The 19,930-nt window shown below is 39.2% G+C and overlaps 1 protein-coding gene across 2 annotated transcripts in view; it reads left to right on the top strand.

Moving 5' to 3' along the window:
• gsna (gelsolin a) overlaps window positions 1-19,930 on the top strand; it is a 37,420-nt gene that overhangs the window by 4,892 nt on the left and 12,598 nt on the right. For both annotated transcript variants that reach the window (XM_072453482.1, XM_072453483.1), the window contains 7 exons: window positions 10,241-10,434; window positions 12,211-12,365; window positions 13,407-13,568; window positions 13,814-13,963; window positions 14,030-14,119; window positions 14,987-15,119; window positions 16,547-16,851. In XM_072453482.1, coding sequence (XP_072309583.1) covers window positions 10,242-10,434; window positions 12,211-12,365; window positions 13,407-13,568; window positions 13,814-13,963; window positions 14,030-14,119; window positions 14,987-15,119; window positions 16,547-16,851 — 1,188 coding nt within the window. In that variant the 5' untranslated portion in view covers window position 10,241. Of the gene's footprint in view, window positions 1-10,240; window positions 10,435-12,210; window positions 12,366-13,406; window positions 13,569-13,813; window positions 13,964-14,029; window positions 14,120-14,986; window positions 15,120-16,546; window positions 16,852-19,930 lie in introns of those variants that run through there.

The raw sequence follows: 19,930 nt of genomic DNA, 5'->3' as shown, positions 1-19,930 counted from the left end.
TGGATAAGATTCTGTGGGAATTACTTGATATATATTTTTAGCCGATGCTGATATCCAGGCACTTACAAAATGATAGGTTATTTGGGTAATTATGCTTTTATCAGTAGATTTTTAAATGTGTACTTGTAATTAAATTTGTAGTTAAGTTTGAGTAGTGAGTGAGAACAACTGAAGTCCCAAATGTGTACATCACACATTCAGTTTGCCAGTTTTGAATAAAAGTTTTTTGCAAGTTTTGAATAAAAGACTGATCTAATATTGAAACTGTGTTAAAAAATAACATGTAACTGTACTATAACTGAGTAGCTTATTTTTCTTTCATACTTTTATACTTCCTGACGGGACATGAGCAGCAGATATGACATAAGCAGAGGTAATTCCACAACTGTTACCTAGCAACCAGACTGTAAACAAGAGCCAAAATCCATATAAATTACACAGCATAAATGATTTGATAAACAATAATACCATATAACAACTTTATTTTTTCAATGATCTTTCAAACTGTCAAAAAAGAAAATTGTGTCAGTTAAGTGTAAATTGTCTGTGTTTTCGATGGCACATCGCACATTGATGACATCACAGAGAGATTCTGTTGTAGTACTCAGCTCTACTTCCTGTCATTTTAAAGACTTTTTATTTTTATTTTTTTTAATTTCTTCACAAACTGCAGCTTAACGGAAGTAAAACTATGATAAATATTTACCACAGGTTCTAAACATCAAAACTAAGTCATAATTAGAAAAACAGGAGAACATGTGGACTTATTTGTACATATTTGGCAGCACTACTTCTCTTTCATCCATTGCTGATATCAAATATTTGGCTTATAGTTGTGGCCAATAAAAAACTCACAAATGTGTTTTAAGTTATAGTAAAGTTTACAAATTTGCTTTTCACTTTTTGGAAAACAACTAAATATATTTATCCTTGCTATAAACTCATCTGCTGCGTGATTGCGTGAACGTAAAGCTGTGTTTTTTTTTAGCGCAATTGTTCTTCTATTTGCATTTGATTCTCATTACACAGTTCAAAGAGGCAAATCTGATGCACTGAAGACAAATATCGGCAGAATTTTCCATATCCGACCAATACCGATATCTGGGGAAAGCGATTAACTATCCCCAGTGTTACTAAAGCAAAATCTAAAGTGCCTCAGGCCTATTTATTGTTATAGTTTGTATTTCTGCATGGATACTATTCCTTTTAAGTCTGTACTCTTAGTTGCGGACCCTGTTTTGGCTACTCATACTCGTACACAAAGTCAAAATCTGTGTTTTTTCTAGAATTACGTCGTCATTCAATGTTTACTACACACATTTACTGCTCACTAAACATGCCGTTAACTCCGGGGATTTTCCAGGTAGGTCCGAGTACTGTGGATTCTGTGGAAGATGACGCAACTTTGAAACAGGAAATTAAAATATGTTGGCTGTAATTACAAGGATATGTAGTTATTATTGTATTAAAGCTAGTTTCTATGGCAAATAATTGTAATATTGTCGATCATACAGCAGTTTAATGCACATGTGTCTCACCTAAAGTGTTAAATGTTTTAGTCATGTTTTGTTTTTAAAATGTTGAACTGGCATAGTTATGTTCCTGGTTTACTCGTTTAATTATGATTAAATCGACACAGTTTGACCAGTGAATACAGAGTAAATCATTTGTTGTAAAGTGACAGGTTTTAACAATTTTTTAACTTTGACCCTTATTTGGTGTATTTATACCTGTTTATAACTACATATAAATTATAGTTTTACACCAATCGAGTAGGTACTGTATTTGTGGATTATTCCAAACTAGTGTTGTCACAATACTAAAATTTTGATACTCAGGAATACACCAATTACCAATTTTAATACTGCAATAATAATTAAAAATGCTACTTTTAGGTCAAAGTTTTAGACAATGGACTGACATTTTCAACACAATTATAGTACCTTCTTTATTAAATATATATATGATAAAGTTCTTTGTAAAACTGTGCAGGAAAGTCTTGTTAAATTGTTTATTTTAGTGTCGATATTTTACTAATCTCTAGTTTTGATACTAGTATGGATAAGTATCTGATTTCCAGTACTTTTGACAACCCGGTTCCGTACAATCCTGGTGTGTTGTTCATTCATTTGCAGAGCTTGTTTTCAGACGGTACGATCCTAAAACACTCTGTTTTGATGAGCGTTGATATCAGCAGCAGCAGCAGCAGCAGCAGCAGCAGTGTGTGTGGAACCTAATGACAGCTGCTCTGAGGGGTTTCTGTGTCATGCAAACAGACCATGGGGAAGTATGGGGCTGTAAATGTACTTTAAGGAGGACTGAGGCTCTGGGCAGCGCCGGAGAGACTGAGTCACCAAGAATCCCTCGTGTAAACAGACGTGGGACAAGTCCAGATTTAAGAAGAGCAGTTTCGGACAGCAGGGTTGTAGAAATGTGCCTTGACTCTGTGTTTTTATTACTCTTCTTGTGTCAGTTGTTAGGATAAGAGTCACCCCCTTCTTCTCCTCTCAAAAACACTCCATTTATTTGTATTTTTTAAAGGAAACATTTTAAGAGCTTCACTGTTTCAACATACTCTGTGACCAGTTTAAAAGATTTAAGAGCTTTTTAAGAGGTTTTAATCATAATTGTTATAATCGTGTATAGTTGTTTTCTCCCATTTTTGCTGCTTCACTACTGCAATCTTTAGCTCTCCACATTCACAGCTGCTCTTTTACAGTGACGTATCGGAAAGGAGCAAGCGGAAATCAGTGCCTCAGTTTAAAACCTGGAAGTCAGCAGCTTTAGTTAAAATGTCCACAATATAATGTAATGGCCCACAGGTGTCACAGATTACAACTATATAGCAGATAAAAGCATGATATGTCTTTAAACCTAAAATATAGTATACTACTAGTCTCCATTTTATGTTTTTACTGTCTGCAGTGTCACTTCAGTAAGATTGGAGATATTGCTGCATGTCACATGGCGATAGAATGATGGAAATCAATTGAATCATGATCTCATTCCTGTGACAATCTACCATTTTGACATATTGTGATTGGAAATTCTGTTTTAAATGTGCAGAAATATCCCTTTGTACTCTACACTAGATGTTTCTCTCTTTTTGAGCTCTTTTTTAACTACCGTAGTTTAAATGACAGACAATACACTTCATATTCCAATTCAGCATATTTCCAAAACAACAACTGCGATATGATCCATTTTTCGATACACCTCCCACCTCTACATGTGTCGTGACAAAATAACAATTGCGATTTGGCCCCAAGAAAATCGTGATATATAATTTTTTGGGCAAATCTCCGAACCCTGTCGTCGCAACATCGATTTCAAGAAACTGTTGAAAGTACTTCACAAAGAAGTTTGGTCTGGAATCATATCCTGTCTCTGCGATTTCCAAAGGGCGTGATTGACAGGCGGATTGACCAATCAGAGAAACACATGGTTTGATCGGTCTAAACAAACCGGTTTATGAGGAAAAAAGACAACAACAAACAGCGCACTAAAATAAGTTATATATTTTGTTTGGAAAGTTACGAGAATATTTGAGAGATATTTTTTGATGCCCCCCAATGGGCCAATTCCAGACACTTCTGCATTTGAACAGAATGTAGAAATAGGGTGATATAGTATAGTATATAATCTGAGACTGATGGTTCTAAAGCCAGATTTTCTCTATTTTGCCCAATATATTCCCCTTTTTGCTATTGCCGGGTCTCAAAGTGGTCAAAAACCGGGAAAACTGGGACAAATCAATGGTTTTGGATTCATCTGCTGGGACAAGGGACCCAGGGCTCAAAACTGGGACTGTCCCGGGTAAACGGGGACGTCTGGTCATCCTATATAGAAAGGACTGGCTGGTCAGGCCATCAAAGACCCGTATTTTGTCACTGGCTGCATCGGTAGTGAAGTGGCAGTGAAGAGGGGGAGGGTTCACATTCCTCCTCTGTGTTTGTTTGAAAAGGGACTTGGACTAAGGCTGGACAAGTCTATGGTTGTCCCTGTCCAATCTGTCGAAGCGCCTTTAGTCATGGTCCAGGTTCAGGTTTTCTCTTTTGTCTCAGATGGAGAGATTTGGAGTGGACACCTGGACGTTGAGCTGAGGACCTCTGTATGATTGTGAATGCTCAGTGCTCACAATAATCAAATACTCACTCAAAACGTAGCCTGTGTTCACACTTCTCCTGGTTTAGGCCTGGTTTGAGCCCAGTTCAGTCAGAATTTAGACTTGGTTTGGTTCTATTCTTAGCTAGTCCAGGGTACCACCACCACCACCACCACCATATAACAACTATTGACACAAACATAAATCCTTCATTTTCATCTTTTTTTCATCACTGTGACGCAGTTTTATCTATCAAACTGTCTAAATGTAAAAGTTATTGTGATACAAGCAGACTCTGTACACCATGGTGTACTTTTTGGTAACACAGAAATGAATTGAAATTACCGGGATGTATTTTTTCCTCTAAAATAGTCACTTTGTTATTCGTTTTTAGTGTTAACGACTAATTTGTGACCTGAATGATCCCGATTATCGATTGACCAGTTAATCTTGACACCCCTAGTCCAGGTTGTGTCCAGATCTAGTCCAGGTTTAGTCCCAGTTTAGTCCCATCGTGGCTGTGGTGTGTGTGTGTGTGAACCTAAATATCCTGTAGAAAAGTGAGGTGTTGGTCGAAGCAAACCGATTTGCACATGATACTTCCCTAAATAAGATCTAGTCTAGTCTTTAGAGGATGTGGTTATGACTCGATATCAGTACTGCAATGTCTCACTTCTGCAGCTTTATGTATTCATGTATTTATGTATGTATGTGGTATAGATGTAGCTACTGAACTGAAAAATAAATGGCTGGTCTGCAAGACTGACATAAACGTGGACAGAAAAAATGTCTCATCGCCTGGGAAAGTCACAACATCAAGTTTTTACGATTATTGTGAGAAAAAACACATCTAATCTACAGTAAAACCCATACTTTACTTTTTATTCACATTGACTAATAGATTATCATTCTTCTAGTGACCAGCTTCATGAAATCTTTCTGAATGAAATGATTTTGAGTCTAAAATTATAAAAAAAATATTATATTTAATTTGTTTATACAATTATATTGTGATCTATTTGATCACAATCACCAGTTGATTGTGACATCCCTATTTTTTTTACCTTCTGACACTTGCATACTGGTTGCATAACACAAATCCTTTCATATGGTCTTTTGTCACACGAGAAGCCAACACTTTTACTCATATAAGAGACTGTTACTTCAATTAAATTATATATAAATTCAATTAAATATGACTCAAATAGAAGTAAAAGTGTCAAACCGTTACTTCAAGAAGTGCAATTTCGTGAAAAGGTTAATCACATAAATGTCACGTAGTACTGCCCAGCTCTGTATTTGCAAAAAGAAATCCAGAAATCTGACATCAGAGGCTAAAACTACAGAGTCTCAGCTTCAGAAGGAATCCAGCCATTTGTTTGTGCTCCAAAAGTTTCAGAAATGAAGCCTGTGTAAATTCAGCCTGGAAGACCTAACTCCAGCCATCTACGTCAAGTCCACCATGGAAGGATCCCTCTCCCCAGCGCCATCATCGCACTCAAGCGGGCGCCCGCCTGTCCGTCTGTGAGAGTCACATCCCTCACTTCACCATGGACTCTTATCCCAAAGAGGTTGTGCCGTTTTTCCCGGCCAAGAAGGAGGGTGAAAGGTCAGGGGGCGTCTGCACCATGGCCCCCGCACCGGCTCCTCATCCCCAATCAACGCTCTCAAGTGACTCCTCCCCGCTCCCAATCAGCGCCCAGGCGGTCGCATTTAAGCCCTCAGGCAGATGGCTCGACCGCTCAAACCGTACTGCGACCCACCACCTCCCCAGCTCCTCCTCTGCATTCCCCTCATCCTCTACCTTCTCTTCACATCTACCACCACCAGTCTCCAGGCTCCGGGGGGAGACATCTAATACAAATAGATCATGCAGTGCCCATGATTGCACAATCTTCCGCCGGGGTCTGAGCGCCAAATAACTCACGTAATAATGCTTGCTAAACAGTCCTTTCTCATGGTCTTTGTGTCGCTCCAGGGTGAAATAACTTTTGACAGTTTGTTTCAAATGCAAAAATCCATCGTAATTACGAGCTTTCTCTGCGCTAACATCTCCATCTGAACTGTGGATGTCGAACCGTAAACCCCCTCACTGTATGTTATGTGGTTTGATCCCGGCTGTTACATAAACCCCCCCGACCTGGTGCGGAGGGGTGGAGGTTTTTACCCCACTCGCCTTGCCCAGATTCCTGCCGTGTTTGTGGGCAAGCGGAGAATGGAGGATTGTTTGCTCCAATTTAGAAAGTTTGGAACGACATACTTGTGGAGAAACTGGGCTCGACCTTAGCGAGAGTTCAGCATCGGCTTCAGAAGTTCATAAAGGCTCGTCTGTGGTCCGCGGGGAGCACTTGAGGTCGTGTGTTTGAGCAGGTTTAAACGGGGAGATGTGAGTACACCGTTTGCATTCAGAGAGTGTTTTGAAAGCACAAACAGCTCGAACTGGACGCGAATTGGCGAAACGCTTGGTCCTTAGACTGAAACGGGTTGCGCGATTACATAAGTGCTACACAAAGCAGTCTCGCAGCTGTTCGCAATCATAGTCAAATATACTGCTCTTGGCGTGATCCGAAATCCGCTCAAAAATGATGTCGCGACCGTAAAATTGTAGGGTTCTGTCTTGACTGAGAGATGAAGCTTTGGTGCGTCATTTGTCGTTGTTACGTTTATTATAATCCAGTTTTTGCTCAGCTGTCAGTGACTCTCACATACTCAGCTGTTCGCATACTTTGGATAAACAGCACTCAAGGCCTGAGAGATAACTGTTTTGTTTGTTTGTTAATGAGCAGTGTATGGAAGCTGCCACGACAGGAGCGCTCGGATCGGCCCTGTCCTCGTTCACAAAACTCTCTTTTCATTAGTTTTTAAAGTGACGTATGACAGGTTTTTACCATTTTCTAATTTTGACTTTATTTGTTGTATTTATACCTGTTGTACATATAAATGATAGTTTTTTACCAATCAAGGAGGTATTTGTGGAGAAAATTGTTGAAAAATCTGTAGAAAATGACAGGAAGTGACATCACACCAGGTACACTCATTCCAGTCGAGGTTTATGCATAATTTACACAAAAAACAACAACTTTTTTGTCTCTCTAAACATCAATTCAACAAATTAAAGTCGCTCTCATATATTTTTATTTGTGAAATTTAAAAAACTGTGATATTAGATTAGTTTTTGTCCAGTGTTTGCTGGGTAATTTCCTAGTGTGATGTCATCTATTACAAATAGGAAGTGAAATTAAAAAACAAAAAAAAATAGCTTTTCTGGAACATTTTTTAAATAAATAATAAAGATAATAAATGTATCTTAGTTCAATGAGTCATAGGACCTGTAGGGGGCACTTTAAACTTGACTCCACAAACAACTCTGCATGTGTGTTTTATCTGTGGCGATAATGTGCCGCGTTACCTTCACTCTTGCCTTGTGTAAATCCTCCTTCTTTGGCCAAAAGCTGTAATAATCCAGTCCGTTTTGTACAGTTCCAATGGCATGATAACCTCCCCACATCAGGCTGCTGTGATCCTCTGTTTGTTTGTATGAGAGACCATCTTTAGATAAATTTACACCACAGGATTCATTTAGGCGACTTCCCTCACACTAGGCTCACTTTTGATCCAACAAAGATAACATAACCTGTTGTTTTTAAGTCAGTATTAAACGGCTTTCAAGCTGACCAGTATTTATAATGCCTTAACTTCGGTGCCTTTCAGTACAGCCAAAGCGCTCTACATTCTTTCACTTTGTACACTTGATGGCAGATGACTACATGACAGAAGTGAGGTAATGCTGTGGCAGGGGCCCCGCAATACTCTCACACTACATCCGCGCTATTCAGCTTATGTTAACCGTCTAGCTTTGCACAACACGCCACTTTGACAACATTTTGGGTCTATTTCAATAAATTGAGTTAATACAATACAACCTGCTGATAGATTACGTGCAAAATTATTTTCCAATATTGCTTTGCCAAATTGCTCATCCAGTTCTAAACCAGAATCAAACCAGGACTAGACTGGAACCAACCAGGTCTGAACCAGGGCTAACATGGAAACAAAACAGGTCTAAAGCAGAATTAAACGGGGACTAAACCAGACCAAACCAGGTAAATGAGTGATAACCCAGACCAGAATTAAACCAGTAAACAATACAAGCAGGGTGGAGGAAGTGTGGAGCTTGGCCATATCATATTACTGGTGGCACACCACGATAAAGCCTGGAGCCATGTTGAGGCTGAAAACAGGGGAAGCAGTACTTATTATCGCCATTAATTTAATGTTCTTGTAAATTACTACTGAAATAATTGTCAGTTGCTGCCCTAATCAACGTTAAAATCTTATAAAATGGCTTGCTGTGTAAAGATTATTTTGTTGCTTTAAAATAAGAAAACTAAATTCTTGCCAAGACACATTTTAGACTCACTTGTGTTGGTATTTTATATATTATAGCTGTAGAGAGCAAGTTTTGAACCAACAATACATCGCCAAAGCAACTCAAACCGTCATGTTATTCGATTAAACGCATCAACAGTTTTGTTCTTGTTGTCAAAGGCAGCAGCGGCCCTGGAGGCAGTGGTTCAGGAGCTTAAATGCGTTTGTATTTTTTGCTGTTGGCACCGACGTCTGCGGCACATTTGAGTCACGAGATCCTCTTCCTGCCCAAAGAGGAAACGCCTGACTCTCTTCTGTGTATTAATATCTGTAATGTGTAACTCCAGCTGTAAACGTTATCGCCGTATCCATGACAACCGTATCAACCCAAGGAGTGGCGCGTGAGCTTTTCAGTCATCGCTTTGAGGCCCGCGATGCCACTGGCTGCTTCATGAGTGCAATGTTGTAAGAAAGTGTGTAATGTTGTGTGTGAAAGTGTTCTCTTAAAATATAAGCTTCCACCTGGAAATAACAAAACTGATAACATTTTTAGATGTTTTATTATCCATTTATAGATTTATAGATTTAATCCATCCATATAATTTGTTTTTAATTTGACGAATAAAAATACGAGAACAACTTTATTTTGTTGAATGTTTAGAGGGTGAGTAAATTATGCATAAACTAGGGTCTCTAGTGTGATGTCACTTCCTGTGATTTTCTACAGATTTTTCCACGTTGTCTCCACAAATACCTGCTCGATTGGTGTGAAACTATAATTTTTATGTACAAAAGGTATAAATACACCAAATAAAGTCAAAATTTGAAATTTTTTAAAACTTGTTATATGCATTTTAAGCTATTAAAGATCCCCACTTAAAGTAGCATCTACACACACCAAACTTGTACTTTTTCTGATTTTTTAAAATTATACAGAAAATAGAAACCAAGCCTGGTTTATCCATCCATCCATTTTCTACCGCTTGTTCCCTTTCGGGGTCGCGGGTGACTGGAGCCTATCCCAGTGACTTCGGGCCTTAGGCGGGGTACACCCTGGACAGTGGCCAACTCGTCGCCGGCAAGCCTGGTTTATTTAAGATTTAATTCCAACAAATTAGGAAAAATTACCCCATTTACAATCAGATCTAGATTACTCAAATACTAAGAGTTTATTAGACTCAGTTTATTTATTTGTATCAAATATGTCAACAAAATTAAGCATGAAACATGACATGAGAGTAAGGCAATACAATAAAAAAAAGCATCCAGTTAATTAAAAATGAAATAAAGTGAAGACACATTTAGTCCACAGTCTGTGAAAGGTCCTTTTTCAAATTAAGTCCAAATTACATTTTTCCCATTTTTCCAATGTCAGTTATAGCTTTGGTCCAGATTTGTCAGAACAGTTTGTGTCATCCATTTCTTGCGTAAAGACCTTCTTCTCTGTTTGCTCCAGAGGTATCCATTGATTGTGTCCATGGCAGGAGGTTTGAGGTCCAAATCCATAGTTCTGAAACCAAGTGGGATTTTCTTGATCACAATATTTCTAGGCAACAGGACGGTCCCAGAACACGTGGTAATGATGGGCCTCCTGACAACCACAGCATTTCCTTGTGAATAGCACTGACAAACATGATACCATTTTTCCAAACATATTATATTGTGGCCTCCATTGGGATGTATACACACTTTCTCACTCTTCCGCTGTCAAAAGTTTCAAAACAGTAAAAAAAAAGTTTAATTGAACTTTGCTTTTGTCTTGTCCAGGATGCCCGAGCACCCTGAGTTCGATCGCGCCGGGCAGCAGCCGGGTCTGCAGATCTGGAGAGTGGAGAACTTTGACCTGGTTCCTGTGCCGGAGAAGCTTTACGGAGGGTTTTACACCGGAGACGCCTATCTCGTCCTCAACACCATCAAGCAGCGGTCTGGAGCTCTGCAATATGACCTGCACTTCTGGCTCGGTACGTGAACAAGTTAGTTGAACCTGGGACGCTACGTAGGGTGCAGTCCACTATAGACATTCTTTTGTCGACTGAAAAAAGGTAAAAAGTTCTCAAAATGATTATGAATTTCTATGTGTCTGACTTAAACGGCACTAAAATAAAACAAAAACACAATTTATGCAGAAAACGGATTAGAAAACCTGTGAATTGTGAGTTTAATCAGCCTTTTTACCTATAAATTTAAAAAAAACGACCAAATCTGCAACTCACTCACTCCATACCTTCTCCCTTCTGCTGGTGTTCCACATAAACCCTTATTATCAAAATACAAGACTCCATCGACCGATTCATCAAAGCTGCTGATTAGACAAATAAAAACACCTATTCCATACATTTTAAACATCACATTTCAATAAAGTGCAGCTAGGAGTGTTTAGTTTAATTTGGTTTGGTTATTTACGGCTCTGAATTTTTAAATCTGTGTAAATATGGGCTGCCTAGAGAAATTCACTCGCAGAACTTTACATTTTGTGTTTATTATTATAGCTCAGTTTGTTCCGTACTCTTCTTTGCAGACTCGTCCTCACATTTTCCAGTTCCTGCCACACACAAAACACGCTCCGAAAATTATGTTTATTACAAAGAAAAGTCTTCCAGCGCAGAATAAAAAGTGACCAAAATCTGAATTTGCAAAGGACGATTTGCAAATTGGACGATTCGATATTATGTATTCTTGCATCCCTAGTTTTAACAGGTTAATTTAGGGCAAAGCTATTCAACTTCATTTTCTAAAGGCCGAGGCCCCTGGGCTTGATAGGCTACCAACCAGGTCAGAACCAAACCAGGTCTAAACTCGGTCCAAATCAGGTTTAAAGCAGAATTAAATAAGGACTAAGCCAGTACCAATCCAGATTTGAACTTGTACTAATCCAGAATCAAACCAGAAAGCAAGAAATAAAAATATGTTTTAATATTTGGAACATGGGTCGCGGGCCGGATCAGGCCAACACCAAACAATCCTGCTTTAGGGGAAAACTATGTACGTATTTTCCCTGTTCAGCCTTTGTTTTGATTGATTTACTTACACTTTCACTAGCAAAGACCACAACCCCAGATACGATGCAAGGTGTTTATTGGCAGGGGAGAAACATGAACAACACGAATGTACGAAGTTGATGCCGTTTTGGGTCTTCTTGCGATGAGGGCTGAAGGCTCCCGGGCCTCGATACCCCCATCTAGGAGATGAATTAGAATAGTTTAAAGAGGGTGGGAGGGAGGGGCACGAAAATCACGAACACAAGTGTGTGTGATCTGGATGATTAAGTAGTGTAGCCGCAGGAAGGGGCGTAGGAAGGGGCGTGGTCCTGCTCCCGAACTTAAGATAACAAACTTATCTCCATTCAAACCAAGCACGACAAGATTATTCCGTTTACATAATCAGTACGTCTTATACAATCATCCTTTTGTAACAATTAAATCTTGTACACTTTTTGACGTGACATCAGATGAACTGCCGTGGATGGATTCATCTGTAGCCGATTTCAAAACCACAGGACTTCTCTTTTTTGAGGGGGGGACTAAAATGGAAATTGACCGATATGGTTTTCCTCATTGATTCCGTGTGCTTTTAGGGCATCACATCGATCATTAAAACAACACTGTCTCATAAACAGGATGTGATGTAACCCGGGGCTGAAAGTTTGTACATTAATATAGTTTATCGGCGGACGCCGTTGGGGGGAAAAAGAGGCAGCACTGTCGTGTCCGTACTGAACATGCGGCCCGTCTCTCCAGGTGACCACTGCACTCAGGACGAGAGTGGGTCGGCGGCCATCTTCACGGTGCAGATGGACGATCACCTCGGGGGGAAACCCATCCAGAACAGAGAGGTGCAAGGCCACGAGTCCAAGACTTTCCTGGGATACTTCAAGTCCGGCATCAAGTACATGGTCAGTCAGTTTAGTGATTCTTCATAATGATGATGTGGATAACGATTTGTAGGTGATATTATGTCAAGAGATGTGTTAAAAACGTGTTTAATGATCAGACTTAATGTAAAATGTCTCTAAAATGTGTCACAAAATTGCAGAAATATCACCTTATACTCTTATTTGAAAGTTTACGACATACATTTATATTTATATTTATATTAAGCTTTTTGTAGCATTTATCACTATAAATGATTTACTCGATATAGAAATGTTGCCACCTTATCACCACCTCCACTCCAACTCAAATTAAGATGCATGTTGTACAGTTTTCTTTTGCCTTTTTACACAATATGCAAAGTTTTAGTCTTATTATCTGACAGTGAAGTATAAATGGTATAAATTGCAGTCTTCGTACAGCATTATCTAGTGCCAGTGTATTGTACAAATATAGTTCAGTATTAGTGAGCATTGGCTTCAGCCCAAACTGTTCAGTCTTTCTGCAGATCAAGTGTTTCTGTTTCTGCAACAACGTCCAAAAATGAACTAAATGAACTAAATATACTGTTAAATTCAGTTATAGCATCGTGATTAGAACGTGTTAGCAGAATTCACAGATTTAATGGTTAGTATTATGAACCATGACAATACATTTCACAGCATTGATAGATTCTAAAAGTATAATAATGATAATAACAATAATATTTCATAATAACAATATCTAATATTATATCAAGATACATACATATATTATAGGTTTGGCGCTGAGACCCCGGCAGGGAACAATGAGCGATGCAGAGCAGTATATGATAGGAATCTTCCTCCCGGAGCCGAGACACTGGCGCTGGTGAAAATAAAACCTGAAAGAAAAATAAACTCTGAAAAGGTGGTGCTGCGGTGGAGGAGGCTGAGTTTAACACATGTTGGCTGATCGGTGATTGACAGCTGCAGTTCATTGAAACATTTTAGCTTCACTACAGTAATAACTAAACCCCGTATTTACATATCTTTAGTGTTAAATAATCCCATGTCCCCTGTATTTTCTGCTTGTGTTTCCCACAGAAAGGTGGCATTGCTTCAGGGTTCAAACATGTGGTCACCAATGAGGTCATCATGCAGCGGGTGCTGCAGGTCAAAGGTCGGCGTGTTGTCAGGGCGATAGAGGTGGCGGTCAGCTGGGAAAGTTTCAACCAAGGAGACTGTTTCATCCTGGACCTGGGCAACGTCAGTCTCTCTCATGTTCAGCCACAATAACAGCACAGAGCTCTGCTTTAAACAGCTTTAAACAGCTTTAAACTGCTTTAAACTGCTTTAAACAGCTTTAAACTGCTTTAATCAGCTTTAAACAGCTTTAAACTGCTTTAAACGGTTTCACACAGTTTTAAACCATTTTAAATTAGTTCAAACTGCTTTATACAGCTTTAAGCCACTTTAAAGTACATTAAACAATGTTCTGTCGTTCACTGCAGGAGATCTTCCAGTGGTGCGGATCACAGAGTAATCGCTTCGAGAAACTCAAGGCCACCCAGGTAGCCAAAGGTATCCGTGACAACGAGCGCAATGGGCGGGCCCGGGTGTATGTTTGCGATGAGGGGGCAGAGCGAGAGAAGATGCTGGAGGTCAGTGTTACTAGACTTCAGGCCAGTCCAGTTCAGAGCTGTGTCTGAGCTTGTGTTTGTGTTCAGGTTTTGGGCCCCAAACCAGAGCTGCCTGAAGGAGCCTCCGACGACACCAAGGCCGACGCCTCCAACAGACAGAGAGCCAAACTCTACAAGGTCACTACGAAAAACACATTTGTGGAGGTTTGACTGTGTGGGAGGAGTATACGTTTGAATATCAGTAACCTGCTTTTCAAAAGAGGAGCACCTTACAGTCATCTCTCCCTGTACGACCTCATAAAACACATTTAGACACGAACAGTAAATGCAGAGGAATTAAATAAAGTTAAGAGATAATAATAAATAATTTCACTAACATGTCTACGTAGGTGTTGATTGTCAGATTGTAGGATGTGATGATGTGATGAAGTTTTTTTTTATAATGATTGATAACCATGTATTCAGAAATATCTAACTTTACTTATATATTATATTTCTATTAGTGACTAGATTCTAGAACTCACTGCATTACAACAAAACACCAGCATTCTCATGTTCATTTTAGTAGTAAATATGAACGGCCTGTACAGATAATTATACTGTATCGACTTTTGTGTAAGCAGAAACAATACTTTTGGGGGCTGAATATTTCTTTTGTGTACTGATTTAAACACATTTATAGTTGTATTTGACATGATTTGTTATTTAATAGGAGATCTTGAGAGACTCTTGGCATTTTTGACGATTCAAAATCTTGATTTTCAGGTTTTACGAGACAAATACTCACAGAAATGTTGAGCTCACAATAGTTTTTCATTTTATCGACATATATATGACATACATTACCTTCATTTATATTTATTTTTGTAATAGAACAGCGAACTAACTAACATTTCAACCTTGGAAACCCTTATTTTTAGCTCATTTAAATCTGATGTCAATAAATCATTGAAAGTGTGTCGACCTGGAGCATTTTAAAGGGTCAATAGAAGGCCGCACCGAACCACGGCCGAGCCAAGTGACCCGGCGCTTTGTGTTTTGCAGGTGTCCGATGCCAGCGGCGACATGGCCATCGCGCTGGTCGCAGCAGAAAACCCCTTCGCTCAGAGCGCCCTGGAGTCCGGGGACTGTTTCATCCTGGACCACGGCTCCGACGGGAAGATCTTTGTCTGGAAAGGTCTGTGTCACGTTGTGATGTCGTGAGTTACGTCAATTCTTTTTGTACGAGTGGGGATCCGAGTGACGATGGTGCGAGAGCCGTTCTTTGCGAGCCTCGTTTCAATGTGCGTGTTAAACCTTCTCCCGGTGGCAAACACGGACCTGGAGATAACTGTGAGTGTGCGGGCAGAGAGTCTGTGGCACTGACGCAACGATGGCACAGAACGGAGGCGCGACGAGGGGAAAACGTTCAAAGTTTGCGTTGCGTCTGTACAAACTGTCCCCTTACTTATTAATGACAGTGAGTGACTCTTAAATGGATAAAAAAACAAACATGGACTAACTAACAAATTACCTCAGGACTCATCCTAAACGTTAGACAAATTAAAAAAAAACAATGGACAAAATTCTGATTTATTCATTTCTCTTTCTTTTTACTTTACTTATGTTTTGTTCTCCCTGGTCCAGCTCCAGTGTTTTGTGTGTGTTTTTTGTGCTTTCTGTTTTTGTTGTTGTTGTTGTTGTTGTTTTTCTCTCTGTTGTTGTTGTGTTTGTTTTTTTGTGCAATTTTCTAATAAAAAATGACAACAACAATAACAATAAAAAAGCCAAAAAACAAAAAAACAAACTTGAATCGGTCCATTAAATGGCTTTGAAGATTTGAATCCTTTTAAAGAATTATAAATCCACCACCACTGGCTCACTCTTGGCTCTCGATACACTTTAGAGCGAGATGATTGGAGAGAACACAGACTCAGGTGAAAACGAGATGGAAAACGCAGATATAAACGGAAAATAATCACTTCTCACCAAATGTCGGTCTGGGGGATCAGGCCAGTTGAAACTCCAACCATCACATTTGATCACACTCCTTCTGAACATTCTGCCATGGACACAATTAACAGATACTTTTGGAATGTACTTTTGGCAGACGGAAAAAAGACCATCACAAAGAAATAGATGACACAAACAACACCAACGATCAAGCGCTGAACTGACATAGTAACAGACAAACTAACAAATTAATTTGGTCTTAATTTGGAAATGGACATATTTGACCAACTGGGACTTTTTCATGATTGTGTTTCTTTCGTTTGTAGATGTCTTTTTGTATTATCAGTTTTTGTATTATTATTATTCCTAATTTAGCTCTTTGGTTCTGTTCTGTCTGTTATTTTATGTTATGTAAACTATCAAAATGCAAAAAAAAAAAAAGCCTGATGCAATCATCGATATTGTAACTACAACTATCACCAAGGACCAAAAATGTCTCATTTTGAAAATCAAAATAATGAAAATGTGTCGTATTTATGCTTTCCCTTATTATGTCTAAAGTACTCTTGATTTAGTCTCTGTTAAGTGTTTATTTTGACAGATGTTAAAATATTTGATTAAAAAAACAAACATGAAATCACTCTAAAGTAAGCTTCCCCTTTTTGTTTTCAGGGAAAGACGCCAACATGGACGAGCGTAAGGCGTCCATGAAGGCGGCCGAGGAGTTCATAAAGAAGATGGGCTACCCCAAACACACGCAGGTGCAGATCCTGCCGGAGATGGGCGAGACGCCGCTCTTCAAGCAGTTCTTCAAAAACTGGCGGGACAAGGACCAGACAGAGGGCCTGGGCGTGGCCTACATCGCCAACTCCATCGCGAAGATCGAGAAGGTGCCGTTCGACGCCGCCACGCTGCATCAGTCTGAGGCCATGGCGGCTCAGCACGGCATGGTGGACGACGGCCGCGGAGAGAAGCAGGTCAGATGTGCAGATCAATAGGTTTTGTGGGTTCTTTCAATAACCATAATACGATGAATATGTAATCAAATCTGCAAATGACTTTAGAGGGTCAAGTATCACACAAAAGCTGAAGAAAAATGCTAATTCTGGTTTAACTCTGGTTTAGATCTTTAACTCTGGTTTAACTCTGGTTTAACTCTGGTTTAACTCTGGTTTGACTCTGGTTTAACTCTGGTTTAACTCTGGTTTGACTCTGGTTTAACTCTGGTTTAACTCTGGTTTAACTCTGGTTTGACTCTGGTTTAACTCTGGTTTAACTCTGGTTTAACTCTGGTTTGACTCTGGTTTAACTCTGGTTTAACTCTGGTTTAACTCTGGTTTGACTCTGGTTTAACTCTGGTTTAATTCTGGTTTGACTCTGGTTTAACTCTGGTTTAACTCTGGTTTGACTCTGGTTTAACTCTGGTTTAACTCTGGTTTAACTGGTTTAACTCTGGTTTAACTCTGGTTTAACTCTGGTTTGACTCTGGTTTAACTCTGGTTTAATTCTGGTTTGACTCTGGTTTAACTCTGGTTTAACTCTGGTTTAACTCTGGTTTGACTCTGGTTCAGTTCTGGTTTAGATCTGGTTTAACTCTGGTTTAACTCTGGTTTAACTATAGTTTAACTCTGGTTTGACTCTGGTTCAGTTCTGGTTTAACTCTGGTTTAACTCTGGTTTAACTCTGGTTTGACTCTGGTTTAACTCTGGTTTAACTCTGGTTTAACTCTGGTTTGACTCTGGTTTAACTCTGGTTTAACTCTGGTTTAACTCTGGTTTGACTCTGGTTTAACTCTGGTTTAACTCTGGTTTAACTCTGGTTTGACTCTGGTTTAACTCTGGTTTAACTCTGGTTTAACTCTGGTTTGACTCTGGTTTAACTCTGGTTTAATTCTGGTTTGACTCTGGTTTAACTCTGGTTTAACTCTGGTTTGACTCTGGTTTAACTCTGGTTTAACTCTGGTTTAACTGGTTTAACTCTGGTTTAACTCTGGTTTAACTCTGGTTTGACTCTGGTTTAACTCTGGTTTAACTCTGGTTTAACTCTGGTTTGACTCTGGTTTAACTCTGGTTTAATTCTGGTTTGACTCTGGTTTAACTCTGGTTTAACTCTGGTTTGACTCTGGTTTAACTCTGGTTTAACTCTGGTTTAACTGGTTTAACTCTGGTTTAACTCTGGTTTAACTCTGGTTTGACTCTGGTTTAACTCTGGTTTAATTCTGGTTTGACTCTGGTTTAACTCTGGTTTAACTCTGGTTTAACTCTGGTTTGACTCTGGTTCAGTTCTGGTTTAGATCTGGTTTAACTCTGGTTTAACTCTGGTTTAACTATAGTTTAACTCTGGTTTGACTCTGGTTCAGTTCTGGTTTAACTCTGGTTTAACTCTGGTTTAACTCTGGTTTAACTGGTTTAACTCTGGTTTGACTCTGGTTTAACTCTGGTTTGACTCTGGTTCAGTTCTGGTTTAGATCTGGTTTAACTCTGGTTTAACTCTGGTTTAACTATAGTTTAACTCTGGTTTGACTCTGGTTTAACTCTGGTTTGACTCTGGTTTGACTCTGGTTTGACTCTGGTTTAACTCTGGTTTAACTCTGGTTTAACTCTGGTTTAACTCTGGTTTAACTCTGGTTTGACTCTGGTTTAACTCTGGTTTAACTCTGGTTTAACTCTGGTTTGACTCTGGTTTAACTCTGGTTTAATTCTGGTTTGACTCTGGTTTAACTCTGGTTTAACTCTGGTTTGACTCTGGTTTAACTCTGGTTTAACTCTGGTTTAACTGGTTTAACTCTGGTTTAACTCTGGTTTAACTCTGGTTTGACTCTGGTTTAACTCTGGTTTAACTCTGGTTTAACTCTGGTTTGACTCTGGTTTAACTCTGGTTTAATTCTGGTTTGACTCTGGTTTAACTCTGGTTTAACTCTGGTTTGACTCTGGTTTAACTCTGGTTTAACTCTGGTTTAACTGGTTTAACTCTGGTTTAACTCTGGTTTAACTCTGGTTTGACTCTGGTTTAACTCTGGTTTAATTCTGGTTTGACTCTGGTTTAACTCTGGTTTAACTCTGGTTTAACTCTGGTTTGACTCTGGTTCAGTTCTGGTTTAGATCTGGTTTAACTCTGGTTTAACTCTGGTTTAACTATAGTTTAACTCTGGTTTGACTCTGGTTCAGTTCTGGTTTAACTCTGGTTTAACTCTGGTTTAACTCTGGTTTAACTGGTTTAACTCTGGTTTGACTCTGGTTTAACTCTGGTTTGACTCTGGTTCAGTTCTGGTTTAGATCTGGTTTAACTCTGGTTTAACTCTGGTTTAACTATAGTTTAACTCTGGTTTGACTCTGGTTTAACTCTGGTTTGACTCTGGTTTGACTCTGGTTTGACTCTGGTTTAACTCTGGTTTAACTCTGGTTTGACTCTGGTTTAACTCTGGTTTAACTCTGGTTTAACTCTGGTTTGACTCTGGTTTGACTCTGGTTTAACTCTGGTTTAACTCTGGTTTAACTCTGGTTTGACTCTGGTTTAACTCTGGTTTAACTCTGGTTTAACTCTGGTTTGACTCTGGTTTAACTCTGGTTTAATTCTGGTTTGACTCTGGTTTAACTCTGGTTTAACTCTGGTTTAACTCTGGTTTAACTCTGGTTTGACTCTGGTTTAACTCTGGTTTAACTCTGGTTTAACTGGTTTAACTCTGGTTTAACTCTGGTTTAACTCTGGTTTGACTCTGGTTTAACTCTGGTTTAATTCTGGTTTGACTCTGGTTTAACTCTGGTTTAACTGGTTTAACTCTGGTTTGACTCTGGTTTAACTCTGGTTTGACTCTGGTTCAGTTCTGGTTTAGATCTGGTTTAACTCTGGTTTAACTCTGGTTTAACTATAGTTTAACTCTGGTTTGACTCTGGTTTAACTCTGGTTTGACTCTGGTTCAGTTCTGGTTTAGATCTGGTTTAACTCTGGTTTAACTCTGGTTTAACTATAGTTTAACTCTGGTTTAACTATAGTTTAACTCTGGTTTGACTCTGGTTCAGTTCTGGTTTAACTCTGGTTTAACTCTGGTTTAACTAT

The sequence above is a fragment of the Eucyclogobius newberryi genome, unplaced genomic scaffold (assembly GCF_026437365.1).
Source record: "Eucyclogobius newberryi isolate DKJ021-1_F unplaced genomic scaffold, fEucNew1.0.hap1 SCAF_2, whole genome shotgun sequence".
Taxonomy (NCBI): Eukaryota; Metazoa; Chordata; class Actinopteri; order Gobiiformes; family Gobiidae; genus Eucyclogobius; species Eucyclogobius newberryi.
This window is presented reverse-complemented; position numbering and strand designations above follow the sequence as displayed.